Source organism: Heptranchias perlo, chromosome 18 (assembly GCF_035084215.1).
Source record: "Heptranchias perlo isolate sHepPer1 chromosome 18, sHepPer1.hap1, whole genome shotgun sequence".
Lineage (NCBI taxonomy): Eukaryota > Metazoa > Chordata > Chondrichthyes > Hexanchiformes > Hexanchidae > Heptranchias > Heptranchias perlo.
Genome location: NC_090342.1, coordinates 41,188,616 through 41,212,160, shown reverse-complemented (window position 1 = coordinate 41,212,160; position 23,545 = coordinate 41,188,616). Strand labels below are relative to the sequence as shown.

The 23,545-nt window shown below is 40.5% G+C and overlaps 1 protein-coding gene across 1 annotated transcript in view; it reads left to right on the top strand.

The window, feature by feature from the left end:
- Positions 1 to 1,558: 1,558 nt before the first annotated feature.
- parvg (parvin, gamma) overlaps positions 1,559 to 23,545 on the top strand; it is a 32,090-nt gene continuing 10,103 nt past the window's right edge. The window contains exons 1-9 of the mRNA XM_067999780.1: positions 1,559 to 1,772; positions 1,880 to 1,939; positions 4,709 to 4,799; positions 6,843 to 6,907; positions 8,170 to 8,272; positions 13,671 to 13,814; positions 17,853 to 17,968; positions 21,191 to 21,246; positions 23,198 to 23,226. Of these exons, the coding sequence (XP_067855881.1) occupies positions 4,724 to 4,799; positions 6,843 to 6,907; positions 8,170 to 8,272; positions 13,671 to 13,814; positions 17,853 to 17,968; positions 21,191 to 21,246; positions 23,198 to 23,226 (589 nt within the window). The 5' untranslated portion in view covers positions 1,559 to 1,772; positions 1,880 to 1,939; positions 4,709 to 4,723. The remainder of the gene's footprint in view (positions 1,773 to 1,879; positions 1,940 to 4,708; positions 4,800 to 6,842; positions 6,908 to 8,169; positions 8,273 to 13,670; positions 13,815 to 17,852; positions 17,969 to 21,190; positions 21,247 to 23,197; positions 23,227 to 23,545) is intronic.

The following is a 23,545-nucleotide window of genomic DNA, read 5'->3' as shown; positions in this document are numbered from 1 at the left end:
ACAATGTAAAGACTGAAAACATCACTCTGGTGCAGCTCAAGAATGATGTTTTTGTCATTTTCAGTTTAATTTCTGTGCATAGCAAAGTGAGGGAGGTCAATGCTGGAGAATGAATCAATTTTCCATGTTGCTTGTATCTATTTTCCACATATAAGGGCACACACATAATCGTAATTGAACATGGGGTGAAACTCACTTAGCACTGCCCCTCCCTTAGATGTTCACCCTCTATGATTGTGGTCTTTCTACTTCCCACACCACCCATCAATCTTGCCATTTTGTGCTACATCAGAAGCAGGATTTTGTCATGCTCTTATGTTCAGCAAGAGCTGAGTTGAGACAGTCCAAATACATAGTATGACAATATAACTTGTATCCACTAGTGTGTTTAAAAACAAATCTAAATACATTACAAATGAACATCTTTTCATTCAGGGCCTTCAATAGAATGCCGTCATTAGGGGAATTCCATTATGTATTATCAGAAAAATCAAAGGATTGCTCCATTAATATCCTACTGAGAAGAGTTATCCCATAAACAAACACTGAATAAGGAGACTGGGAACCATATTAGGGCAGCATACTTCCCTTCAATGTTTCATTTCTAGAATGAAGGGATGGATGCAAATCTCTTTCGACTGTTAGCTATAGGGATTATAAATGGTGAGCTTGACTGGTTTTGACCCACTTTGTGGTTGTGGGTTCATAGACCAAACGGCCAATAATTCAGAACAAATTCACACTGCATTGATAATCTCACTCAACATTCACATATGGTTTGTGTGAGAAATAGAAATATTGCACCAATGCAGTATGGATTTAAGACAAGTTATTGCAACAGAATTGGAGAAGCTTTATGCTGGAGCCTAGCTCATGCTATTCTTGACTTGGAATGTTTGATGTTGACATTGGATGCAAAAAGTGAAAATATATTCCGTCCCCTGGCTGAGATTCCTCACCTTGGTGAACATAGAAATTATTATCCCCATGCTTCGAAAAAGAGCCAAGTATAATTTAGACCAGTTTATCGCAGGAAAAGATCCGAATTATGATCATGTTCTGTGGAGCTGCGGGAGTCACCACACACAGTCAAACCAACTTCCCTGATCAGTAAGTGTCCCAGAGCAAATACAAGTGTATCTGCACTGCTAATTTTTTTTAAAGGAATAGATGCACCCAAATCTGATGGCCAAATTCTTACAGATTCATAAATAAACCCAAGGTAGCTAAATTCGTGACATCAGGAATTCATTTCACTAATTTGTTTGCATCAGAATACATGCATATTTGAATAAACCTCCATTTTAAATCTTTCTCTCCACTAGGAGGAGTTTCATTCACCCAACAGATTAAACATCATTGAGTTAGGACTATGTAAAAAGCCATTCAGCCAGTGTAGTTCGCCCTGACATTCCTCCCCTCTATCTTTTTGTAGCTGTCTGCTAATACTCATAAATTCTTACAATTCTCTGTTACAATGGTTAATTGAAGGGGTGGCTCACACCATAACTACCGAGACATCATTTCCGTTACTCAGTATTGCAGATCTCCATACAATTTCCAGTTAAAACCACAAAGGGCAAGGAGGAAGTCATGATGAAGTCAGAAAAATATCAGCTTTGCTAATGCAATACATTTAAATATTTTTCGGTATGCAGAGCGTAAATCTACATTTATGACCGTTGGCTTCTCAAAATTCTATGCAAGAAGCAAACAAAAGTAAAAGTTAATTATCTCCTTGCTACAAAGTCGAATTTTCCACACATATAAAGGTAGCAGTTGCTGATGACCGAGCTTTTTTTTTCAGTTTTCCGCTATGTCATTTCCATATTTTAAGTGAAGGTGATGCCTAATTATTTATCCTGGTGCTGAATTCCAGGAGGTCACTTCTCTCATTGAATAAAAGATTTCACAACTCGGAATTTTCAGACCATCAAAGGTAAGTTTTAACAATGCTATATACTGTATACATGCGTTTCGCAAAGTCTTATCATTTTTTACAACCTTAAGATCCGTCTCAAGTTAGTATCTGTGCTTGTGTTTCCGTATCTATTTCCCTTTGCATTTCCTTTGGTTTGCAAACAATATTTTAAAAATGCCTTTAAGTTAAGTACCCTCTTGTTTGCAGAGTGTAGCTGAGTCTCTTTGTAGAATCGGTTGCAATGTGTACAGTGCCAGCATGCTGAAATGAATTTGTCTCTCCACCAGGTCACTGAGAATTTATATAGATTTTAAAATTTTGTTTAATCATTGAATGTTACATTTTCTGGGTGAAAATTGGGGGGGGGAGGGAATTCTGTATTAGAAAAAAAACTCAATCTTTTATTTAGTATATTTCCCAGTTTTATTTAGATTTTAAATAATTTAATATTTTCATGGTGTAGTCGAAAGGAGAATGCGGGGTTGGGGGGGAGGAATATTACAAGTAATGTTGGATGTAGTGTGTGTGTGTGTGCGCGCGCGCAGTGGGAAGAGGCACAAAGAGTCATGCCTGCCATTCACAAAAACAGATTTTAATAAATTGCCCAGTTGATAAAACTAGTAAAAACTGAAAATGAAGAACGTCCACTTTCATTTGTGTACTTTTCAGTGTAATGCTCCCACTTTTGAAAGCTATTTATCTCTTTTTTGGCATTAATTCTCCAGGCCATCCACAGTCGAGCAACCTGCTCCCTGTCCTCTCACCAATATAATCTGTAAAATGCATCAAATGAAACTCTTCCCTGAGTTTATTTTCAAACACTGAATTCTCTCTTTGCACCCCTGATTTTCACCTGTCCTGTGCCAACATGACTTTAAAATCAGCCACTATGAGGTGCACTAAAGCAGCTTGGAGAATAACTCTTGATTTGATTTCCTCCTATCTGTACGGAAGTCTCCAACTTCTCCTTGCTTCTTCTTTATGGTGGCATAGCTGAGACTTGTAATGCAGGATATTGTGGCTTGCATGTGCAATCCAACATGCCACCACTTTCTGGTGCAGGATGTTGATATTCCAAAACACGATAATTATAACAATGACAACTTGCATTTATATGGAAAATTTGAATTCATTTGGAAAAATGTCCTGAGGCATTTCACAAAGGCATATTTAGACCAAAATGGACATCGAGCCAGAGAAGATGATATTAGGAGGGGTGAGCAAAAGCTTGGTCGAAGAGATGGGTTTTAAAGGGGGCCTTAAAGGAGGAGAGGGAGGTGGAGAGGCAGTGTGGTTTAGGGAGGAAGTACTAGATCCTTGGGCTGAGATGGCTGAACGCACAGCATCAATGATGGGCTGAAGGGAGGGAGGGGGATGCACAATAGGCCAGAGTCGGAGGAGCGGAATGTTTTTTGCCTGGGGTGGGGGGAGGGATTGGTAGCGGTGGAGGAGGTTACAGAACTGAAGATATAGGAGGACCAAGAGGCATAATAGCTCAGCAAAGACAGGAGTGATGGGTGAGTGGGACTTGGTGTGGGACAGAATACAGGCAGCAAAGTTTTGGAGGTGCTGAAGTTTACAGGGCATGGAGAATGGGAGGCTGGCCAGCAGAGCATTGGAATAGTTGAGTTTGAAGGTGATAAAGGCGTGGATGAGAGTTTCAGCAGCAGATGGGCTGATACAGGGGTGGAGGTGGAAATAGATGCTCATTATTGTATCACTTGCTATCTCTACAAAATACAAACCATTTAGCAATAAGCATGCAGCAATTTACATTGCAACATTAATTCTTTAGTGTGGACATCATCAAGAAGCAGTGACACTGAGTGCATGAATTCTGCCATTATACTGCAATATTTCTTTGTTTAAGACAACATAACTGAGTGACCCTATATCCTTGTTTCATCAGCTAAGATAGATCCTGTGGGGGTGGGGTAAAAATAATTAGAAAAAATCTTGCAAAATTCTTCCATCGTGTTTAATCTTGAAAAAGTATATATAAAAAGTCACACATTTCTGTTGTTTTTATATTGATTTTACTTACCTCTAAGTCCTGAACACTTTGTCACTTAGTTAAGGGGTGCTGTTGCCTTTTCAAACCTCGAAGGTCCATAATGTCTTGGTGACAACCTAAATAGCAGAGTGATGACCAGCTTCAGGACAGTACAGCCTTCAGATGTGTTTTTTGTTTGCTTTTTATAGATTTTTGAATTTAAAAAAAATCTTCCATTGTTTATTTCCTTCTGGTTCCTGTGCCCTCCCCCCACCTCCACACACACACACACACACACACCGTCCCTATGCCTCTGCTCCTATCCCCACAAATTTCAGTGGATCTGCCATTTTGCAGTCACTCATGGCCCTCCCTCTCTTTCCCTGTTCATTCCCGTGACCCCCCCTCCTCAACGTAACTCCATTTCCCATCCATCCTTAAACCTCAGGTGCACCCCTTCTCCCCCCACCCCTCTGCCCAGCAATCAGGACTTCACCTAATGAGTCTACAGCTCTCCCTTCAGTCTGACACTTGTCTTTACCTATTTTCTAAGTTCTAAGTGTTACCAAGTTTTGCATGGAATACTATTATGGAAAATCCCACAAATGACAACTGAGTACAATAGGCTGCAGGATTTATATTATGATACGATACCCAGTGGCTATCTGAGCAAAGCAGAGACTTGATGATGTCTGATGAATTGAACCCTATTCTCCCTTCCAACACACACATCTTGTAGAGAATCTTTTATAGAGATATGTTTTTCAGAGATAAGTGCATATTTGTATCTACAGGCGAAGGAAGGTGAAATGGATTCCTCTATTCCTAATCTTGTCACTGCATATGAAGAATTTAAACCATCAACAGAAATAAACATTGCTCTAGGTTTGTACCCTTTACAATTTTTTACAATATATATTTTTCATCCAAATTTCCTCTCGGTATCACTGCACAACACAATGTCTTTCTGTTGGAAGAGTGGAACGTGCCAGGTTACAGAATTCTCCAGTGCTATTTCATGATTTGCTAGCAGGAGAAATGATTCAAGCAGGACAAGCTGATGCCAATCTACTATTTTTCCTAAGTTGGAATGCCTCATCTCAATGCAGCATTCCACAAGAACTGACTGAACACATTCAACCAAAGAATGGGCAGGCTTCAGATTGGACCTCATGCTTTTCTGGCCGGGACTCAACTGTTTCTAATACTTGAGCTCCCAGGCACAACAACCTAACTTGTAAAGAATGTAGAAGATGCAGTGAGTTACTATTTTTTTAAATTTTAGAAACCTAAATGAAGGGTCAAGGTCCATTGTAGAAGTCGCCACAAAGTTAAAAAGAGTAGGAGAGAAGATGAGGTAATTCAAGAGTTAGTGATTAGGTATTAGACAATTTTTGGTTTTTAAAAACCTGTGGATTGTAGGAGGAAGGGAAGACTGGAAGGAGTTCCACCATTCTGGGGTCCTGATAAAGATTGACGTAGTAAGAGGAACAGCGTGTAGGGTGGCATATTAACAACTTAGGAGGAGCAAGAGAAACACTGATTATAGTGGTATCGATAAACAGGGACACACAAACAAGCTTGTGACAAAGGAGACTACAAACATACAAAGCTGATGGGCAGGAAAAGACCAGTAGAAGTGAAAGAGGGTTTTAACTATCAGATAGGATCACCTACATCCTGTCAGAGCATGAGAAAGGTATTGGAAGAGCCTCCTAGATACGGAAGCAATATTCAAGTTTCAGTTAGACTTAGAGAGAATCAAGAGTTGTTGAGGGAAGAAGTGCTTGGCATGAATAAGGACAAAAGTCAGAAAGAGCATCCTGGTCCAGAGATCTGTGACCAGAGGTTTGGACAACAATAATTAAAATTTCAGCAAATGTCCTGAGTGAGTACACCAAGGTTTTACAGCCAGTCATTGCAATACAAGAGATCTGAAAAAGATACATGCATGCCATATAATTTTTCACCTAGGTGGGATTATAATGACAATTGTGACAGTGAAATGAACTTTATAACACCACAAAGATTTGTGAAGATAAGGGAGGGCATCTCGGCCCATTTATCTCCTCTTTCCATTGAAACGTATGATCACAGCATCTAACTGCCTCTTGAATGTTTTCAATGTTTGTCTCCACTACCCTCCCAGGAAGACTATTCCAGGTACTAATCACTCTCCGTGTGAAGAAGTGCTGTCTGACATCAGTCCTGAATTTGCTTTTTATTAGTTTGTATCTTTTGTCCCTTGTCCTACAGCCATGGATTAACATGAAATACTGTTCTAAGTTAATCCTTCCTATTCGACTTATATACTACCATAATATTCCCTCTCAAAACATTTGGCTACTCTTATGTTTCATAGTAATTGCATACTCAATAACTTATCTACTGATGTTAAAAAATATAACTCAAGGGGCCAATGTAACAGAAATTTACATTTGCAATGTCTCAAATCAAGATAAAAATTATGTCCAATTTTTTAAAGAGTCATTGTAGCTCCTGCACCAATTTCTGCGCACAGTGGCAGATAGCTAGTTGTTTCAGAGCCGTTCCCTCTGCCTCTCCGAGGTAGGTTCCTAGAAGGTCTGCGAGAGTGTACCTGGGTAACTCACTGTGATTTTTCCATTATCCTGTTGGAAAGTAATTTGCTACTGCCTGGTGCTTCCTGTTGACAGCTCAATCAAGAGTAGAAAGCATTGTTTGCAGAACTGCAGGTCTAATCCTACACCTGATCATATCATATACAAACTGCTGGGAAAGTCAAAAGCCAAAATAACCTGTATCATTGATGCTGCAACTGGTCACTTACACATAATGGTTTATCATTTGCAAACAATTCCTGATCGCACTGGCTCAGTAGAATATGTTTAAAATATTTTTTTTATGGATTGGCTGTTAGTTTGAAAATTTTCCTTTTTGTTTTCACAGGCGAAAGGAGAAAGGTCATACAGCCCAATTCACTGAAGAGTCCTAAACTCGAGGAATTAATGACGGTAGAAACTTAACCCTTTGTCTGTCTGACTGTCTCTCTCCTATATTAAAAGTCACATATTTCTGTTGTTTTTCTATTGATTTCACTTACCTCTAGGTCCTGCACACTTTGTCACTTAGTTAATGGGTGATGTTGCCTACTTTTGAAACCTCGAAGGTCCATCTTGTCTTGGTGACTGCCTAAGCAGCAGAGTGATGATCAGCTTCAGAACAATGCAGCCTTCAGATCTGTTTCTTTTTTTGCCTATTATAGATTTTTGAATTTTAAAACAATGTTACATTGTTTATTTCCTTCTGGTTCCTGTGCTCACCCACCCCAACCGCCACCCACACACACGCTCACAATTTCCACCCATCCCCGTGCCTCTCGTCCTACTACCACAAATTTCTGAAGATCTGCCATTTGCAGTCACTCTTGGGCCTCCCTCTTTTTGCCTGTTCATTCCCATGACATCCCCCCCCCCCCCTCACTGTACCTCCATTTCCCATCCATTCTCCGCCCTCTGCCCAGCAATCAGGCCTTCACCGCATGTGTCTGCAGCTCTCCCCTCAGTCTGACACTTTGTCTTTACCTATCTCCCCAGTTCTAAGTCTTTTTGTACTTAAAAGAACTTATTGTGCTTCGACCATCTGGTTGAGATGTAATGGTGAATCCATATAATACCTTAGTAAGGCCACAATTGGAGTAGCATGTAGCAGTTTTAGGCTCCACACTATAGGAAGGATGTTGAGGTGATAGAGAGAGTACAGTGCAGAATCACTAGGATGCTGTCTGGAATGAGGAAATCGAAATATTAAAGTATTTTGAGCATTTTGTAGGGAAAGTACAGTACTGCCTAGTGGCCAGAGTCTGTAATTACGCATTCACAGGAGCCAGTTTACATCAGGTGTTTTGATTATAAATGTATGACATAGGAACAGGAGTAGGCCATTCAGCCCCTTGTGCCTGCTCTGCCATTTGATAAGATCATGGCTGATCTGTGATCTAACTCCATATACCTGCCTTTGGCCCATAATCCCTTAATACCTTTGATTGCCAAAAAGCTATCTATCTCAGATTTAAATTTAGCAATTGAGCTAGTGTGACTTGGCATTTTATAATGGAAAAAGTTGACAACAGGAAGTAAGGTTTGCAGACGGGAACTGCATGCAAATGTAAGAGTTTTAATAAGATATAGATAGATATTGTGCCGTTTAATTTATAAAGTAATTTTGAATTTATTTGTTTATAAACTGCTGAACTAGCTTTTACTCCTTTTCTCAGTTTCTCATTGGCTGGATCAATGCCACATTGAAGCAGAATCATATTGTTGTCCAGTCACTGGAGGAAGATCTGTATGATGGATTAGTGCTGCATCACCTGCTAGGTAAACATGTCAAAAGCCATTGTACTCCGTTTATAGGCCTGGTACTGTGAATCGCATTTTATGTTCGTCTTTTTACTGCAAACATTGTCTGGGACACAGTGGATAACTATCCCAAGATAGACTGGAATGAAGGTAATCCATGTGGTCAAAGTGGACTGGCGGACAGCTAATGTTATTCCTATATTTAAAAAGGGAGATAGAACCAATCCAGGGAACGACAGACCAATTATCTTAACGTCGGGTGGCAAGAAAGATAATGGAATCCTTACTTAAAGATGTAATAGAAAAACATCTAGAAACCGAAAATATAATAAAGAATAGTCAGCACAGATTTCAAAAGGGAAGGTCGTGCTTGACCAACCTTATTGAATTTTTTGAAGAAGTAACAGAAAAAGTAGACAAGGATAATGCAGTAGACTCATGACTAAGGTCAGCGCATATGGAGTCGGGATAAGTAGCAGAATGAATAGTAAGCTGGCTAGAAAACAGAGTAGGGGTTAAAGGTAGTTACTCAGACTGGCAAAAGATGGGAAGCGGTGTTCCACAGGATCAGTGCTGGGACCACCGTTGTTCGCCATCCACACAAACGATTTGGACTTGGGAATCGGAAGTACAATTTCAAAATTTGCCAATGACACCAATTATTTGGGGGGTATAGTTAATACTGAGGAGGACTGTGACAAAATACAGAAAGACTTGCAGAATGGGCATGTAATTGGCAAATGAATTTCAATATAGATAAATGTGAGGTGGTACATTTTGATAGGAAGAATAAGGAGGCCACATTCTGCTTGGATAATAAGAATTTAAATGTGGTAGAGGAGCAGAGGGATCTGAGGGTACAGATACACAAATCACTAGAAGTAGCGACGCAGGTTAAAAGGGTCATTAAAAAAAAAACAAATCAAGCACGGGTTCATTTCCAGAGGGATAGAATTGAAAAGCAGAGAAGTTATGTTAAACTTGTATAGAACTTTGGTTAGACCATACTTGGAGAACTGTGAACAGTTCTGGTCTCCATAATATAAAAAGGCTGCAGAGGCACTGGAGAAGGTTCACAAAAGATTTGCTAGGATGATACCAGAACTGAGAGGTTATACCTATCAGCAAAGATTGAGCAGGCTGGAGCTTTTTTCTCTAGAAAAGAGAAGACTGAGGGGTGACCTGATAGAGGTCTTTAAGATAATTAAAGGGTTTGATAGGGTCGATGTAGAGTTCCTTGGTGAGATAGGATAGATGTAGAGATCCTCCTTGCGGTGGAGACCAGAACGAGGGGCCATAAATATAAGATAGTAACTAATAAATCCAGTAGGGAATTCAGGAAAAACTACTTTACCCAGAGAGTGGTTAGAGTGTGGAACTTGTTACCACAAGGGGTAGTTGAGGTGACTAGCATAGATGCATTTAAGGGGAAGCTAGATAAACACACGAGGAAGAAAGGAATAGAAGGATATGCTGATGGGGTTAGATGAAGTAGGGAGGGAGGGAGGATGCTCGTTTGGAACATAAACACTGGCATGGACCTGTTGGGCCAAATGGTCTGTTTATGTGCTGTACATTCTATGTAATTCTATGTAAAGTGTGTGTATGAAGGACAACCGAGGACAGATTTGGGCAAAACAATCTTGAGAAAAACCATGGGTTTAATACTGCCTACTCCTGAACTACACCTGAAACTGGGAAGCACTTTCCAATTTTCAAACTTATCTGACCTAACAGCAATTAAACTCTGTCACTTCAACCTCTGTTTACCTAGTATTTCGGTTTGTATCCATAAAGATTAGAAAAGAGAATCTGATGTATCTGACAACAAGCATTGATTTCAAGAACGCAGAGCAATTATCTCTTGTAGCCTTAGAATGATACACACCTTAGCAGCAGAATAATACATGATATAATATACCTGTCCTTATAAAATAGTATATCCTCTGGCTTGCCATCAGCAGTACCATTTGTATTTTAATAGTGCATATCCAAAAGGCATTATTTCAGACACTGTATATACAGATGTGCAACACCAACACAAGCTGAAAGCCACTGTGCTAACTCCTTCCCTGGGAGAATCAACACTGACTGGAATGCCTATCAAAAATGTAATGCAAACCAAGGTTCTCTGACTGGGCAGGGCCGGGACCGCTGTCCTAGGAGGAGTGTTTGCTAGTGCTGTTGGGGAGGGTTTAAACTAAAGTGGCAGGGGGTTGGGAACCTGAGCAGGGAGAGAGAGGAAAGCGTAACAGGAAGGGACAGAAGGTATGGAGTAATAGGTAAAGTGTTAAAAAAGGAAAAAGCAGGAACTAAGCGTCACAAAACAGATTTGAAAGTTCTTTATCTGAATGCACGTAGCATTCGTAATAAAATGGACGAGTTAACGGCACAAATAACTACGTATGGGTATGATCTTGTGGCCATTACAGAAACATGGCTGCAGGGTGACAACGACTGGGAATTAAATATGCCAGGGTATTTAACAATCAGGAAGGACAGGCAGGAAGGAAGGGGAGGTGGGGTGGCTATGTTAATAAAGGAAGGAATCACTGTAATACAGAGAAATGATATTGGGACAAAGCATCAAGATAATGAAACAGTTTGGGTGGAGATAAGGAATAATAAGGGAAAAAAAACATTAGTGGGCGTAGTATATAGGCCTCCTAATAGTTGCAACTCTGCTGGAAGAAGTATTAATCAGGAGATAGTCGGGGCATGTAATAAGGGAACAGCCATAATTATGGGGGATTTTAATTATCATATTAACTGGACAAATCAAATTGGGCAGAGCAGCCTTGAGGACGAGTTCATTGAGTGCATCAGGGATGGATTTCTTGAGCAGTATGTAACTGATCCTACAAGGGGGCAGGCAACCTTGGACCTGGTCCTGTGTAATGAGTCAAGATTAATTAATAATGTCCTAGTTAAGGATCCCCTTGGAACGAGCGACCACAACATGGTTGAATTCCATATCCAATTAGAGGGTGAGAAGGTTGATTCTCAAACAAGCGTACTGAGCTTGAATAAAGGAGACTATGATGGTATGAGAGCGGAATTGATTAAAGTGGACTGGGAAAATAGATTAAAGGGTAAGACGGTACATGAGCAGTGGTGTTCATTTAGGGAGTTATTTTACAACTTTCAAAATAAATATATTCCACTGAGGAAAAAAGGGTGTAAAAAAAATGACAGCCATCCGTGGCTAAGTAAAGAAATCAAGGATAGTATCCGACTAAAAACAAGGACATATAAGGTAGCCAAACTTAGTGGGAGGATAGAAGATTGGGAATTCTTCAAAAGACAGCAAAAAGTAACTAAAGGATTGATTAAGAAAGGGAAGTTAGATTATGAAAAGAAATTAGCAAAAAATATAAAAACAGATAGCAAGAGTTTCTATAGTTATATAAAAAGAAAAAGGGTGGCTAAGGCAAACATAGGTCCCTTAGAGGATGAGACCGGGAAATTAATGGTGGGAAACATGGAGATGGCAAAAATGCTGAACAAATATTTTGTTTCAGTCTTTACAGTAGAGGACACTAAGAATATCCCAACACTGGACAAACAGGGGACTCTCGGGGGGGAGGAGCTAAATACGATTAAAATCACTCAGGAGATGGTACTCAGTAAAATAATGGGACTCAAGGCGGATAAATCCCCTGGACCTGATGGCTTCCATCCTAGGGTCTTGAGGGAAGTGGCAGTAGGGATTGTGGATGCTTTGGTGATAGTTTTCCAAAATTCCCTGGACTCAGGAGAGGTCCCGGCAGATTGGAAAACTGCTAATGTAACACCGTTATTTAAAAAGGGTAGTAGGCAGAAGGCTGGAAATTATAGGCCAGTTAGCTTAACATCTGTGGTGGGTAAAATTTTGGAGTCTATTATTAAGGAGACAGTAACGGAACATTTAGATAAGCATAATTTAATAGGACAAAGTCAGCATGGCTTTATGAAGGGGAAGTCATGTCTGACAAATTTGCTTGAGTTCTTCGAGGATATAACGTATAGGGTGGATAAAGGGGAACCAGTGGACATAGTGTATTTAGACTTCCAGAAGGCATTCGACAAGGTGCCACATAAAAGATTATTACTTAAGATAAAAAATCACGGGATTGGGGGTAATATTCTGGCATGGGTGGAGGATTGGTTATCGAACAGGAAGCAGAGAGTTGGGATAAATGGTTCATTTTCGGACTGGCAACCAGTAACCAGTGGTGTTCCACAGGGGTCGGTGCTGGGTCCCCAACTCTTTACAATCTATATTAACGATTTGGAGGAGGGGACCGAGTGCAACATATCAAAATTTGCAGATGATACAAAGATGGGAGGGAAAGTAGAGAGTGAGGAGGACATAAAAAACCTGCAAGGGGATATAGACAGGCTGGGTGAGTGGGCGGAGATTTGGCAGATGCAATATAATATTGGAAAATGTGAGGTTATGCACTTTGGCAGGAAAAATCAGAGAGCAAGTTATTTTCTTAATGGCGAGAGACTGGAAAGTACTGCAGTACAAAGGGATCTGGGGGTCCTAGTGCAAGAAAATCAAAAAGTTGGTATGCAGGTGCAGCAGGTGATCAAGAAAGCCAACGGAATGTTGGCTTTTATTGCTAGGGGGATAGAATATAAAAACATGGAGGTATTGCTGCAGTTATATAAGGTATTGGTGAGACCGCACCTGGAATACTGCATACAGTTTTGGTCTCCATACTTAAGAAAAGACATACTTGCTCTCGAGGCAGTACAAAGAAGGTTCACTCGGTTAATCCCGGGGATGAGGGGGCGGACATATGAGGAGAGGTTGAGTAGATTGGGACTCTACTCATTGGAGTTCAGAAGAATGAGAGGCGATCTTATTGAAACATATAAGATTGTGAAGGGTCTTGATCGGGTGGATGCAGTAAGGATGTTCCCAAAGATGGGTGAAACTAGAACTAGGGGGCATAATCTTAGAATAAGGGGCTGCTCTTTCAAAACTGAGATGAGGAGAAACTTCTTCACTCAGAGGGTGGTAGGTCTGTGGAATTTGCTGCCCCAGGAAGCTGTGGAAGCTACATCATTAGATAAATTTAAAACAGAAATAGACAGTTTCCTAGAAGTAAAGGGAATTAGGGGTTATGGGGAGCGGGCAGGAAATTGGACATGAAGCTGAGTTCGGATCAGTCAATGCCCTGTGGGTGGCGGAGAGGGCCCAGGGGCTATGTGGCCGGGTCCTGCTCCGACTTCTTGTGTTCTTTAGATTTGTGGTTGGGATCAGATCAGCCATGATCTTATTGAATGGCGGAGCAGGCTCGAGGGGCCGATTGGCCTACTCCTGCTCCAATTTCTTATGTTCTTATATATATATGCCCAATGTGATTTCAGACTGTGTGGCTACTGTTACTGTTTTAATCAAAGCTTTGTTCTCTCTCACTATTAGCACATTTAGGAAACATGAAGCTGGATGTGGAGGAAATTGCACTATCTGCCAGTGCACAGAAACAGAAAGTAAGTGTTATATTGGATACTGTGAACCAGCTTCTACAAATTACAGAGGATGACAATCTGAACTGGAATACTGAATGTAAGTACTCTGTAGAATGCTGATGAGCATCAATTCCAGATTGTAAATCCTCTATGTAATACTAAAGTTGACTATTCTGATGCTGAATGTCAGTCGGCAAATATATTCAAAGTGCACTCGGCACCTTAATCGAATAACTGTTTCCTGGCTCAGTAACAGGGAGGTTGGGTCAGATGAGGGCTGAGGGCTGAGGGCTGAGGGCTGAGGGCTGAGGGCTGAGGGCTGAGGGCTGGCGGGTCAATGAGGAAGAAGGGCCAGTTGGGAGGGTGGATGATGGGCTGGATGATTAGGAGGCTGCATGGTGGTTGGTGTAGAGAGAGGACCAAGGATCATGGGCAAAGTTGGCAGAGGGAATAGAGGAAAAAATGTGAGTAGATGGCTGTTGTGGTAGTGGCACTTGGAGATCTGGCCATTAACACAAACAGCCAGCTGGGAGCCTGACAGCACTGTGCCTGTGTTGGTGGGGGTGAGTCTGGGAGCACTAGTTTGTAAGTTTCTAAGAGATCTGTGCAAACATTGAATTCAGTGTTTTGTGATTCAGTCCTCCACGTTTATCTGTATCTGTTTCTCTGTGTGACAAAAAAATGTCACTTGTATTTCTTATTTCTGGAAACAACATATGGAGAGGTTAAAACATCTGCAGGGTTCAGATTAATCGTGTCTAACTATTTTGTGCAAGAGGGTGGCAATTCACATCACAAGTGGGCATGCAAATCGGATCACTTCAGATGCACTGTTGCTCAGAAGCACTTCATGACATCTTGTTGCTTACGTGGTGGTCTATTCAATTTTCTCAGTTGCACAATTTAAGTGCAGATGGTTAGGCTGCAAGATGTCATCATTCTTTACCGGAAGTGCCAATTGTATTTGGGTGATCAAGCATTCTAAATAATTGATAACTGTGCATGGCTGTTAATCTAATATAACTGAGAGATACAGTTATCTGTTGTTTCTTTTTTCAGTATATCTTCAAAGGGATTGAGATTGTATTTCTGTGGGTAGCTTGTTTACCCAGAGTGTCAGTCTCGAGTTCCAGCCAGAGAAGAGTTTTGTGTTTTACGATTGTGCTGACCAGAAGTGAGGCTTTGCCTTTTGAGACTGAGATACATCACAGCATAAGAAATGTGCCTTTGTTTTAACATCTTTAATTAGAGAAAAATTAGGTGGCATCATTATTATTTTATGTATCAAGAAGAATAGTGCGTTCTAGACTCTATACTGGTCAGTTACTTGTTTTACGTAAATAAATCATTTGTTTAGTTTAGAGCCTGAGTCTGCCTTCTGAAGAAAATAGAATCATCATACAAACCAGTAGCCCATGTAAAGAAGAATGCTGTTTTGTTATGATCTTTGGGTCTCGCTGTCGTTTGCCTGGATATTGGGCAGAAACAGGTGTACTCCAGATGATAGGGAATGGCTGGTGCTGCTAAACCAGGGAAAATTAATCATGTTATTCTGAAATTTGTAAATTGTTAACCTATCTTTGTTGTTTGAGACATTATTTTGAACATTATAATTTCAGTTACTGAGAAAAAGAATAGAGACCAAATTTTTTTTCAGTAAGTGTTTTGAGTAATTAAGTTGGTTTATCTTATTTTAAAATTGTTTTTATTGGTAGGTTCTACTGACTACTTATTCAGGGTTGGTTGTTTTCAGAAGTCCTTAGCAGTTTTCCACTGACAGTTTTCTAGCTGTTTACCTTTCTTTTGTTTCTTACTTACCCTACCTCTTCAGTTTTGATTGGTTCAAAGTATAACAGCAATAAATCAACAAAATCTGTCAGCAAAAGTTGATTGCAAGTTTTGATGATAAATATGTTACTGAAAAACTCATGACAATAGGAAATAAGGTGAACGTGTTATAGCAATAGTGCATATTATATGCAAGACTTTCAATATATTTCAGATAGATAAATATTTAGGCCATCACACAAATTTATTTTCATATCACTTTTATAAGAATGAGATTAAATTATGAAAAAAAACTGGGATAGCCTTCTGATGGGTTTAGCAGGGCTGCTGGTTGGGGTTCAGAAACTGGGAGTCAGGGCTAGGAGGACCAGGGTTGGAAGTCAGTCACTGGAGAAGAACGTGCTAATCAGAGTAGAAGAACTTTGCTTAGATTGGGAAAAAGTTTGAGATGTTTATAATAAATTGGATTGAGTGACTCAAAGGTGTAACAGAAAAGTTTACACAAAATATTACAGGCAAAGCATGCGACAGGATATATAAAAAACTACTGGACTAATAATTACATTTTAATAGGGCCCTTTAACCAGTTCATTGCATTCCCTTACCTTGTTTTTCTAGTTGTAAACAATTTTACAACACCAAGTTATAGTCCAGCATTGTTTTTCTAGAAAGGAGAAATAAAGAGGGAATAGCACTAATTCCCAATTCAGTCAATATCCAAGAGATGGGCATAGAAACATAGAAAATAGGAGAAAGAGTAGGCCATTCAGCCCTTCGGGTCTGCTCCGCCATTCAAAATGATCATGGCTGATCGTCTAACTCAGTATCCTGTTCCCGCTTTTTCCCCATATCCCTTGATCCCTTTAGCATTAAGAAATATATCTATCTCCTTCTTGAATACAAATAATGACATGGTCTCCACTGTCTTCTGTAGTAGAGAATTCCACAGGTTCACCACCATCTGAGTGAAGAAATTTCTCCTCATCTCGGTTCTAAATGGCATACCGCGTATCCTGAGACTGTGACGCTTGGTTCTGGACTCCCCAGCCATTGGGAACATCCTCCCTGCATCTAGTCTGTCTATTCCTGTTAGAATTTTATATGTTTCGATGAGATCACCTCTCATTCTTCTAAACTCTAGTGAATATAGGCCTAGTTGACCCAATCTCTCCTCATACGTCAGTCCTGCCATCCCAGGAATCAGTCTGGTAAACCTTCGTTGCACTCCCTCCATGGCAAGGACATCCTTCCTCAGATAAGGAGACTAAAACTGCACACAATACTCCAGATGTGGTCTCACCAAGGCCCTGCATAACTGCAGCAAGATATCCCTGCTCCTGTGCTCAAATCCTCTTGCAATGAAGGCCAACATACTATTCGCCTTCCTAACTGCTTGCTGCACCTGAATGCTCGCTTTCAGCGACTGGTGAACAAGGACACCCAGGTCTCGTTGCACCTCCCCTTTTCCCAATCTATCACCATTCAGATAATCTGCCTTTCTGTTTTTACAACCAAAGTGGATAACCTCACATTTATCCACGTTATACTGCATCTGTCATGTTCTTGCCCACTCACCCAACTTGTCTAAATCACATTGGAGCCTCTTTGCATCCTCCTCACAGCTCACATTCCACCCCCGCTTTGTGTTGTCTGCAAACTTGGAAATGTTACATTTAGTTCCCTCGTCTAAATCATTGATCTATATTGTGACTAGCTGGGGCCCAAGCATTGATCCCTGTGGTACCCCACTAGTCACTGCCTGCTACCCGGAAAAAGACCCGTTTATTCCTACTTTCTGTTTCCTGTCTGTCAACCAATTCTCAATCCATACCAGTATATTCCCCCCATCCCATGTGCTTTAATTTTGTACACTAACCTCTTGTGTGGGACCTTATCAAAAGCCTTCTGAAAATCCAAATACATCACATCCACTAGTTCTCCCCTATCTATTCTACTGGTTACATCCTCAAAAAAACTCCAGTAGATTTGTTAATTATGATTTCCCTTTCATAAATCCATGCTGACTTTGTCCAATCCCGTTAATGCCCTCCAAGTGTTCTGTTATCACATCTTCTATAATAGACTCTAGCATTTTCCCCACTACTGAGTCATGAGTGGAGGCTTGGGGGAACATGGAGAGGCAAGTTTAGTCAGGAACACATGTTAAGGGGAAATAGAATGAAAATGCCAGCAGGCTATAATATGGGTACACAGCTCACACAGCCCCAGGTCTTTGGAGGTGCAAAATAATGATTTGGAAACAGTGTCAGCTCATATGTATGTACAGTGTCTCAAGTCAAAGCTATTGTTTTCTCTATTTTCAGCTTTTGTTTCCTTTGACTTTCAGTAATCCATAAAAAGGATTTGATCTCCACTTTACATCTCTTGGTTGCCATTGCGAAGCACTTCAAACCTGACATTCCCCTTCCACAAAATGTGTACGTGGAAACATTAATCCTTGAGGTAACTATAAAAACTAAAGAGAGAGAGGTTTACTTGATCTGATCTGAATTTGAGCTTATTTCAATAAAAATTCTCTTGCAGTGTCGTTGGTGCAGCCAGGAATTCATTCAGTGTGATTGTAGGTGTTAAGAGAAAAATGAATACACGAGCACATACAATGAATGATGCGTATTTACCCGACTTCAGTCCTGCCCTGTCTGGTTTCTTGTGTGTATGTTCTAACTGGGAAGGTATCAGATCCTTTCCCTTTCTCCTCAGTCCACTGGTTTCTTCATTAAGAGGCTGGCCAGGTAACATACTCCTAAGCCTTTTCTAGTGGTGTTGTGACCTACTCAACAGAGACCATCCGTAGGAGAAATCTGTGGGAGGAGCATGTCTCCTTCCAATTTTCCTCTTTTCCCTTGTTTTCTTCCCTCTCCTGATGAGGAAGGAGAACACAGCATTCCATTGCTCCAACCCATCATTTATTGATTTGCTTTGAAAATAATCAGTTTGAGGGATTCCTGTGCTGCAACCAGGTAAGTAGATGATCTGTGGCAAAGGAATACTTTTTCAGCCGGTCTGCTCCACAGTCTTAAAAACGGGATGTTTGTTTTGTTGATAATGTATTTAAGAACATGAGAAACATGGAACAAGAAATGACTGCTTGACCCCTCAAGCACACTCCTTCCACAAGACTATATACAATTCTCATCATGAACTCTATCCAGCCCATTCATCTACCGAGGGAAAGTTTGCAAACTTCCCCCTTGTCTTCCAAAGGGAAGAAACAAAACTACAGAATTCCTTGACAAGATATTTTCCAGTGGCTCAGCCACCAAGTTCCACGCAGCATTCAGTCATCAGGGGAAAAGGAGCTATGAGGAACACCTTGATAATCCAGGATTCATCAAGGGAAATATACGACACTTAAAGGGATAGGGAAAGAAAATCTGGAACAATATTTTCAGATACACTAGGGCTGCAAGGCAAGAAAGCACAGGTTGAGGATTATAAAGGACAGATTTAGGTTATATGTTGAGAAGTACTTATTTACACAGAGAGTGATTACTAGCTGGAACAGGTTGCCACGAAGGATGGTTGTAGACTTACTTAAGAAACAGCTAGATGTTGCTGTAAGAAGACATTGGAGTTGGCTGATGGGCTCTCGTCATCAGAACTCATCTTGTGAGCTCCATCTGTTCTATTAACCAAGGCCACTTTTGTGGTTTGTGTTTTTCCACAGAAAAAGGGACATAATTGCAGAATGTGATTCACAAAAACATATGTGAAATTCCTGCAAACCCGTGTGATAAAAACGGAATTTGATTTATTCAGTCACCATAAACCACAAGCCCTAATTCTAAACAGATGGAAACACTGGTCAAATCCCATGTACTAAAAACAGAATTTAATTTATTGAATCACCATAAACCAGTGGTCCTGTTTATAGCCCTCAGTCTTTTTTTTTTTAAATTGCTAACAAACACATTAACTGTTTTAGTTAGGAGTCCAAAGTTTGAAGAACATATTTAGGCCAAGACCCCTCCTTCCCATTGCTAAGCATTTCATGATTGGGATCTGTCAAAAAAATGTTTGACTCAAAAGCAGCCATAGATCCACCTCTGTGGTGTTTTAAAGCCATCTTGTCACTTTCTACTGCCAGTTAGTGCTTTTATTTCGTGAAACTATTTGTGTGAATCAAAATTTGATTACAATGCAAAATAGGCACATCGGAATTTGCAGAACTGGAACTGACCAGCAATACATCTGGCTGGTTCCAAGTTGCACAAAGAATATCACTCTGTAAAACAAAAATTAAGTGAAATTATTATCACCCCACTGCACACTACTGGTGGTTCTTCCTCCGGCCAATGGAATTGAGCAACTAACTCACTCCAACCTGTGCCTGGAGCCAAGGGAATCCCTTCCCTTTTATCCTTTTGAACTTGCCAGTCTGGCAGCAGCAGCTACTAGCAAATTGAAATGCTACTAAACACTTACTGCAGGAGCACCTCTTTAAGGGACCGTTGTTCTCAGGAAATTGTGTTTTGCTTTATCTTGCCTAACAGCAACTTCTGCTTATTCTGGGGAAGCATGTAGTGAACTAAATAAAGGGCAGTGTGATTACAGCATTTGGTTTCTTTATGATGACAAAAAAAATTCTGCATCCCTTAGAATATTTTTGTTTTTGAACGAGTAAAAAAGCAGTATGTATTTTTTTTAAAAGGTCCCAATAACAATGACCCATTTAAGTGCATGGATTTCTGGTTATTGAAAAAAAAACTTGAATCAAAACATGTAATTTGTGCTGATCTAAGTGGCTTTTCCCTCAACAGTATTTAGCCTGTACAGTTCTAGCTCTGTGCAGTGTAGGTAGAACTCAGATGGGGTTTTAAAACATGAAGCTCAGAGACTTGATTTGGAGGTGGAGATATTATGGGGACGGTCAAGAATTTCTGTCCTGCAAACCAGAAATTCTTGCATGTTAAATTATTAGCCAGTTGAAAAGATAGTTTACACGATAAAGATGATTTTGAACAGTGTCAATGACGCAAGCTGCTATGTATCTTTTGAAATCTTTTTTTTTCTCCACTATATTTTTGGGAGTGGGGGACTAAGTTTTGCTCATCAAAGAGAGTCATGTTGGTGCTAGGGAATATTTTCCCACTTTTTTAACATATCGTCAGCATCAAGCACTCCGGATTAAATTTGAAAGTCAGGCACAGCATAAAGCTTCCTCCCCTCTGCCCCAACAATGTGTCTTCACCTCAGAAGAGGAACCCCTTACTGCACCAGCCTGACATTTCCATTTCCCACACCAACTTCGTGTCTGCGCAAATCACCTAACAGAGAGAAGAGACTTTCACACTGGGCTTGGATTTCAGACCAGGTTTCAGTAGTGAAAGAACAGTATGCTAATGTTTGTCGGAGACTCAGAGGAGAAACAACACTAAAAAATCATCCCCATAACACTGTTTAAACGCTGATCCAAAAACTGTGTAAAAGATGTGCTGAGGAGGATCTTCCAGCCCTACATCACAGCAGTCAGACTGCTCCCATCAGTGGAGCCCTACAAACAAAGATAATTGAAAAATAAAACTGTTCCAAGAACTCAGTAGCAAAGTAGCTAATTATTCACTCATAGCTTTACCTTTTTTTCTATGGAGCGCAACCTTTTGGGATATTTATAAATATATCCACAAGATTTAAAATTGATGATGAATGTTGTTCTTTTGCTAGATTGACAAAACAGGAATAAAGACAGAGAAGCACTTGGAATTTATCACACAGAAAAGGTAGGGTGTATAATCTGTTCAATTTTATTTGTCTGATTTGTCCCACTGCTGGTCTGACATCCAGTACTGGATGAGCAACTCCAACTAAATTTTGGGAAGACCGAAGCTATTGTCTTCGGTCCCCGCCACAAACTCTGTTCCCTGGCCACTGACTCCATCCCTCTCCCTGGCCATTGTCTGAAGCTGAACCAGGCCATTCGTAACCTTAGCGTCCTATTTGACCCTGAAATGAGCTTCTGACCACACATTTGCTCCATCACCAAGACCGCCTACTTCCATCTCCGTAACATCGCCTGTCTCCGCCCCGCCTCAGCTCATCTGCTGCTAAAACCTCATCCATGCCTTTGCTACCATTAGACTTGAATGTTCCAATGCTCTCCTGGCCGGTCTCCCATCTTCCACCCTCCATAAACTTGAGCTCATCCAATACTCTGCTACCTGTATCCTAACTCGTACCACGTTCCGTTCACCACTGTGCTCGCTGACCTATATTGGCTCCCAGTCCCGGAACGCCTCAATTTTAAAATTCTCATCCTTGTTTTCAAATCCCTCCATGGCCTCATCCATCCCGAGCTAACTTCCTCCAGCACTACAACCCTCCGAGATCTCTGCGCTCCTCCAATTCTTGCCTCTTGTGCATCCCCGATTTTAATTGCTCCATCATTGGCGGCCATGCCTTCAGCTGCCTAGGTCCTAAGCTCTGGACTTCCCTCCCTAAACTTCTCTGCCTTTCTACCGCTCTCTCCTCCTTTAAGACACTCCTTAAAACCTACCTCTTTGACCAAGCTTTTGGTCACCTTTCCAATATCTCCTTATGTGGCTGTGTCAAATTTGGTTTGATAATCATTCCTGTGAAGCGCCTTCAGACATTTTACTACGTTAAAGGCACTATATAAATGCAAGTTATGTCACTTCAAACTCCAGAGATATGCTGTGGAAATTACAAATATCAGGTTTGTATAAGAATATGGGAGATTCTGTGAGTGATCGAAGAGAAGCATGTTAGTGCTAAGTTCTGATGAAAGGTCATCGACCTGAAATGTTAACTCTATTTCTCTCTTCATAGATGCTATCTGACCCTCTGACTGTTTCCAGCATTTTCTGTTTTTGTGTTGGTGCCAAGACTTATTTTCCCACTTTCTTCATTTCAAGTTAGATCATTTCTTCCATGAGTGTAAACAAATCATAATTCATATGCATTACAAGTGAATGTGAATCTATGATGGTTTGCACATATAAGTGTATTCATTTGTTACATGTTTAAGGTGGACTGGATGGTTCAGTGGATCAGCACACTACCCTTTCACCAGGGACCTGGTTTTGAATTTGGCCCAGATTGATAGGCTGAAAGTCTCCTCTATCTGTTGGCTGTAAGGATGCTTGAGACCTACAGACATGAAATGAGTTTGGCCAGTCTCAGCCCATTTCCTTGTACAAAGTATCCATAGCAAAAAAAAAACATGTGTTTAATTTGGATCTACATTGGCAATCTCACTCAGAGGTGTCAAGATATCTGGTGTGGAAAATGGAAAAGTGTCACACTGGTGCAGTAGATGGTGGACTTCAGAACTTGGGGCTGAGGCAGAGTTTGAGCTTGAGCTTGCTCTGCTTTGAACCTTGTTGTACCTAAACTGGAAGTCCTTAATAAATAATAGTTTTCCAAGGTACTGCACCCTCTAACAAAAAAGTGGTACTTTTAAATGGATCATTTTCAAACACTATCCTCTGTAAGAAAGTTCAGGACTCACCTGTTTTGTTTATTACACCGGGTTCGGAGGTGGGATATTGGGATACCTGCTCATTGTGCATTCTGAGCATGGTGACTCCACTTTGACTGGTTTGCACTCTGATTGTAAATAAATATCTGTTTTACTCATGAATAAAGTGAATTGGTTTTACTCTTTTTTTAATGAAGTTATTTAAATTAATTTATGGGTTTATTTTGGAATAGTGATGATACGGAACAAAACCAAACATCAGGTAAGATATTTCCTGGGATTACTATCCATATTAACACTTCACTGACTGTGGGGTCCAGCTTTGTTGTTAACATTTTTGCAACAGAATATGGTACATGGACAGCGAGGCTGTAATCTAATTGAGGGCTTCAAACTAGAGAACAAAGTTCAAATGGTTTCTAAACTCCCTGTGAACTCAAGAATAGATGCCAGCTCATAATTTGATTCCATAAGCCCTATAATAGCTGCTGCTTCTCTGTCCTAATGTCTGTGGTATTGAGGAGCTATGTCCTTAGGTTCACTGTATCACTGATCCTTATTTTTAAAGGAAATCGCTGGGC